This window comes from Plodia interpunctella, chromosome 15 (assembly GCF_027563975.2).
Source record: "Plodia interpunctella isolate USDA-ARS_2022_Savannah chromosome 15, ilPloInte3.2, whole genome shotgun sequence".
Lineage (NCBI taxonomy): Eukaryota > Metazoa > Arthropoda > Insecta > Lepidoptera > Pyralidae > Plodia > Plodia interpunctella.
The window spans coordinates 10,187,786-10,192,895 of record NC_071308.1 but is presented as its reverse complement, the minus strand read 5'-3'; the positions used below and the strand labels follow the sequence as shown (position 1 = coordinate 10,192,895).

Below are 5,110 nucleotides of genomic sequence, written 5' to 3'. Positions count from 1 at the left end.
AATCCGTACTGCACGTCAGAGAGACGCGGTCCCGGGCCTTCCTCCACATGCCGAACGAGGCGAGAGGCCACAACGCTCTCTAGGGCCTTCCCAGCCTCGCTCAGCAGGACCAGAGGTCGCACCGCCGAAGCCGAGTCCAAGGGCCGGCTCCCCTTCGGAATAAGGCAGAGCCGGCCCTCCTTCCATAATTTCGGGAACTGCCCCTCTCGCAGACAGCGGTTGAGCAGCCCCCGAAACTCCTCCCCGAGGTGCACGAGAATCAGCGCAAGCACTTTCCCGTGCACCCCGTCTGGACCCGGTGCCCTCTTCCTTGTCTGGAGGCGGTCGAGGACCACCTCCATTTCGACGTCGGTGACGGGAGGCGGATCCGCCTCCATCTCTTCTCCCTCCGCGTCAGGCGGCTGTCGGGCCATCCTCGGAGGAGAAAACCCTCGCGGATTGCCGGGGAATAGATCCCCGACAATCTCCCCCAGCAGAGCTGGCTGAAGGGTCTCCGTTAGCGGGGTCGCCTGTGGGCGCAATTTGTCTCTCGCCCACTTATACGGCCGGCCCCATGGGTCTCTTTCGATACCCTCCACCAGCTCCTCGAAGGCTTCCTCCTTGGCCCGACCGATGGCCAGCTGCAGCTCCTTGCGATTTTCCACATACACCGCATACAGCTGACCATCCCTCTCCTCGTCCCGGGGACTGCGCCGCCTGCTTCGACTATAGGCCCTTCGGGCCGCGTTGCAGGCGACGCGAAGGGCGGCAATCTCCGCCGACCACCAATAGACCGCCCGCCTAGGGGGGGCTCGACCTACGCTTGGCATGGCCGCCCGGCACACCACTGTGAAAGCGTCGCCGAGACGGTCAGCCGCGTCGTCCACCCCCATTCCGTCTAGAGGCGGGAGGCTCCAGCGGCCGACGATGGCCGCCTCTTCCGCCAGCTCCCGGTCAAGCCGCGTAAGGGCCCAGCGCGGGAACCGGCTGCGCACCCGGGACGATGATGCCGCCTGACATTGGGGGGCGGCCGACACCTCGAACCGAATATACAAGTGGTCCGAGAGTGTCTCCACCCCCCCTTCCACCCTCCAGTCCGACACGGAGCGCGCGGCGGAGGGGGTGGCGAACGTCAGGTCCACCACCGATCCGCCCGTCCGTCGCACGCACGTGTGGGCTGTCCCCCTGTTTAGGAGAGACAGCCCCGCGGCCAGCGCCCACTCTTCCACCTTTCGCCCCTTGGGCTCCGTGGCCGGGTTCCCCCACGCCGTTGATTTGGCGTTGAAGTCACCGGCCACGAAGACCTTTAGGGGCGCTAACCGCCTTATCTCCGGCCCCAGAGCATCCAAGAACCGCTCCAGGGCCGGCAAATCCCGGTTCGGGGAGAAGTAAACACCAATTATGGCGTACTCTCCCCGAACCGCCACCACAAAGCCGTTCCCTCTCTTCTTAATCGCGAGGGGAGGGGCGGCACCAGGCCTAGCCACGATGGCCACGAGGCCATCCAGATCCCCCGCCCAGTGGGGCAGGGAGGGAACCGCGTACGGCTCCGCGACCACCGCGACATCCAGATCCCACTCCGCCATGGATTGCAGGAGGAGGTCCTGCGCCCTAGCGGAGTGGTTGAGGTTGGCCTGGAGGAAGGTGACCCCCATCACTCCTCCATTTGGCCGACTGGCGCCTCCCCTTGCCTTCCCTCGCGCGGAGGAGGGGACGGCCCTTTCCCTCGGATCGGGGGTGGGTTGCAGGCCCTACCCCCCATCACGTGGCCCGCCGGCTTGCCGGCGTCGCGGCATACCGCGCAGCGGGGCTCCGCTGTGCAGGAGGCGGACAAATGCCCTGCCTCCCCGCACCTATAGCAGAGCCGGCTGCGGTCCGTCTGCGAGGGGCACAGCGATGCAGTGTGCCCCTTCCCCATGCACTTGTAGCAGTGCATGGGGCGCGCCTCCAGGTGCCGGAGCTGCACCCGGCTCCAGCCTACCGTGAGGCTGCCCGCCTCGATCAGCTTTTTGGCCGTCGTGACCGGGCAGCGCATCAGGGCAGAGCCAGAGCCCCGCCAGTCTGAGCGGATTTCACCCACCCAGACCTGGTCCTCCGTGCAGCTCCCGGCTTGCGCGACCGCAGCCTTTATCCGCTGCGCCGTTGCCGCATCATTCAGTCCCGTCACGCGGAAATCCGCAGTTTTGACGGGCCTGAAAACGTCCACGACGCCGGCCAGGGCCACCTTCAAGGCCGAAGCAAGTGCGTCCGCCTTGCCTGAGCTAGAGGAGCCGGGGACCTCAATTAATCTCGCTCCGGTCGCACTCGGGCGAATCCGAAGCGAGCCAATGCCCAGCTCCTCCAGGTTCACCTCTTGCTCGGCCTTGAGGAGGGCGGAACTGTATGTGGCCCCATTTTGCACTGCCTCCGGCTGTAACTTAAGAATTACAGCCGAGGAGCTAGGGGCCGACAGTTTTTTCACCACCCTCAGTGGCGCCGCCTTGGGGGACTCCTTGGGCACAGACGTAGGCGCCTCCGCGGGCGCCGCCGTAGGCTTGGGCACAGACTTAGGCGCCCCCGTGGGCGCCGCCGTGGGCTTGGGCACGGTTGAGGGGGCCCCCTTGGGTACCGCCTCGGGCTTGGGCTTGGATTTTTTGCCCTTTCCCTTCCCTTTGCTCCTCCTCCCAACCTCAACCCAGGGGAGCTCCGGGGATCCGTCGACCAGAATTGCCGAGGTCGTCGGCCCATCCTCAACTCCAGGGAGCTCCGGGAACTCGTCCGGAACTGCAGAGGTCGACGGCCCCCACTCCATCCCCTCCTCAGCACTTTCCCTTCTACGGCCTTCCATTCCCGTCCGCTTAGGCAGCAGCGCCGGACTCAATCCGGAGGCCTCCGCAATGGCCGCCCTAGTGGCCCTGGCCACCCTCGAACTGTCACCCGCCAGAGGTGGGCGGGTGACCATCCGAGGGAGGCAAGTCTTCAGCTCTGCTAGGCGGCCATCTATCATTTTGGCTATGGAAGCCTCCAGCCTCTCCATCAGCCTCTCTTCCTCTGCAGGTGCACCTGCCCGCTGTTCCGCAGCTCGCGCAGCCTGGTTGACCTCGCGGCGAGCCTCCTCAAACCCGCTGCGGAGCGCAGCGACCTCTGCCCTCATATTGGCCACCTCTCTTTGGAGGCGACCATTATCAGCCCTGAGGCGCCGTACTTCGTCCGACTCGTTACGCGACACCAGGGTATCCATGATATCCCTGATGTCCGTAGAGGCACGCAGAATCTTCGCGCTGAAGCCCCCCTTGAAGGCGGTGGTCTTTCTGACGAGGCTGGTTATAATTCCCAGCCTCTCCACCGCAGTAGCCATAAGTCCGTCAGCACCCAAGGCACTGAAGTCCCGTACCTCAATGGGGGCCACATCCGACCCCTCGTCCCCACTCGGGTGTTCTCCCCTCCGGAAGGCCCGAGTTCCCAGAGTGGCTGAGAAGGAGGCCTCCACATCCTCCTCCCGACTCCTTCGCGTTTCAGCCCGGGCTCCCGTCATATTCGAGGCACCTCGAGCCTTCCCTCTTTTTGCCTTCGGCAATATTTCCGGCCGTGTCCAATCAACCTCCGTGTCCGAACCGGATCCGGACCCACTCGCTACCTCCGAGTAGAGGCGCTTGGCACCCAGCACCGATTCGGACAGCGAGGTGATGGAGCCCACACTTCCCAACGGGTTCCACAGCCTTCCTTGGACCGTAGCCACACCACTCTCATCCGCCATTGCTTCCCCTTCCGATCCACCGCGACTTTCTTCATGTTCGGACCTGGACCGCTCCTTATCAGTTCCGTCCTTCCCGCCCGAACTTTTCTCTCCCCCCACCGAAATCTTCCCCCCACGCTTTCCACTCCTTCCCTTTAGTTGGCCCTGAGAAGGGCCGTTTGGGTGGCCCTGAGAAGGGCCGTTTGGGTGGCCCTGAGAAGGGCCGTTAGGGTGGCCCTGAGAAGGGCCCTTTTTCAAGAAACGCCCGGAGGCGTCCCGCAGTTGAGTACCATTCATTTTAGCGAGTTGCTCCTACTGCACAGTGCACTTTAGCCGTCGGCCTAACCACTCCGTTACGGTGGTTAGGACGCGACGTTGCCCGGGGAACGCGACGTGGACGCAAGCACTGTGGGGTGGTTCCCCACCTAACCTAACCTAACCTAACCTAACCTAACCTAACCTAACCTCATACACTACAACCACACCTTAGTAATACAGAGCCTAACCACATCACACTCATCGCTAAACACGGTATCTCCTCATTAACTCAAGTGTTTCCTTCCACCCAAAAAAAAAAAGAAAATTTTTTTTTTTTTTTTTTTTTTTTTTAATATATATATATTCTATATACTCTCCTCAAGAGTTCGATATAAACACCTACCACTCATCTGTATATTTCACATTACCCTAGTGCACTGTCTAGCAATTGTCTTGTTACTTATTTATTTATTTATTTTATTATTTCATCAAACCCAGTAGGAATTTCCATCCTTAACTCATACACTACAACCACACCTTAGTAATACAGAGCCTAACCACATCACACTCATCGCTAAACACGGTATCTCCTCATTAACTCAAGTGTTTCCTTCCACCCAAAAAAAAGAAAATTTTTTTTTTTTTTTTTTTTTTTTAATATATATATATTCTATATACTCTCCTCAAGAGTTCGATATAAACACCTACCACTCATCTGTATATTTCACATTACCCTAGTGCACTGTCTAGCAATTGTCTTGTTACTTATTTATTTATTTATTTTATTATTTCATCAAACCCAGTAGGAATTTCCATCCTTAACTCATACACTACAACCACACCTTAGTAATACAGAGCCTAACCACATCACACTCATCGCTAAACACGGTACCTCCTCATTAACTCAAGTGTTTCCTTCCACCCAAAAAAAAAAAAAAAAAATTTTTTTTTTTTTTTTTTTTTAAATATATATATATTCTATATACTCTCCTCAAGAGTTCGATATAAATACCTACCTCTCATCTGTATATTTCACATTGTCCTAGTGTACTTGTCTACTTTATTTATTCATTCATCATAGAAAAAAAAAAAAAAAAAATATATATATATATTTTTTTTTTTTTGTTGTTTTGTGTTGTTTTACGTAATTACAAGTGG

The 5,110-nt window shown here is 57.8% G+C and overlaps 1 protein-coding gene across 1 annotated transcript; it reads right to left on the bottom strand.

Annotated features, from left to right (window-relative positions):
• Positions 1–1,633: 1,633 nt before the first annotated feature.
• LOC128676100 (uncharacterized) lies at positions 1,634–3,991 on the bottom strand. The gene has a single exon (XM_053756045.2). The coding sequence runs from the start codon at positions 3,989–3,991 to the stop codon at positions 1,634–1,636; it is 2,358 nt and encodes a 785-aa protein (XP_053612020.2).
• Between the last annotated feature and the right edge of the window lie 1,119 nt (positions 3,992–5,110).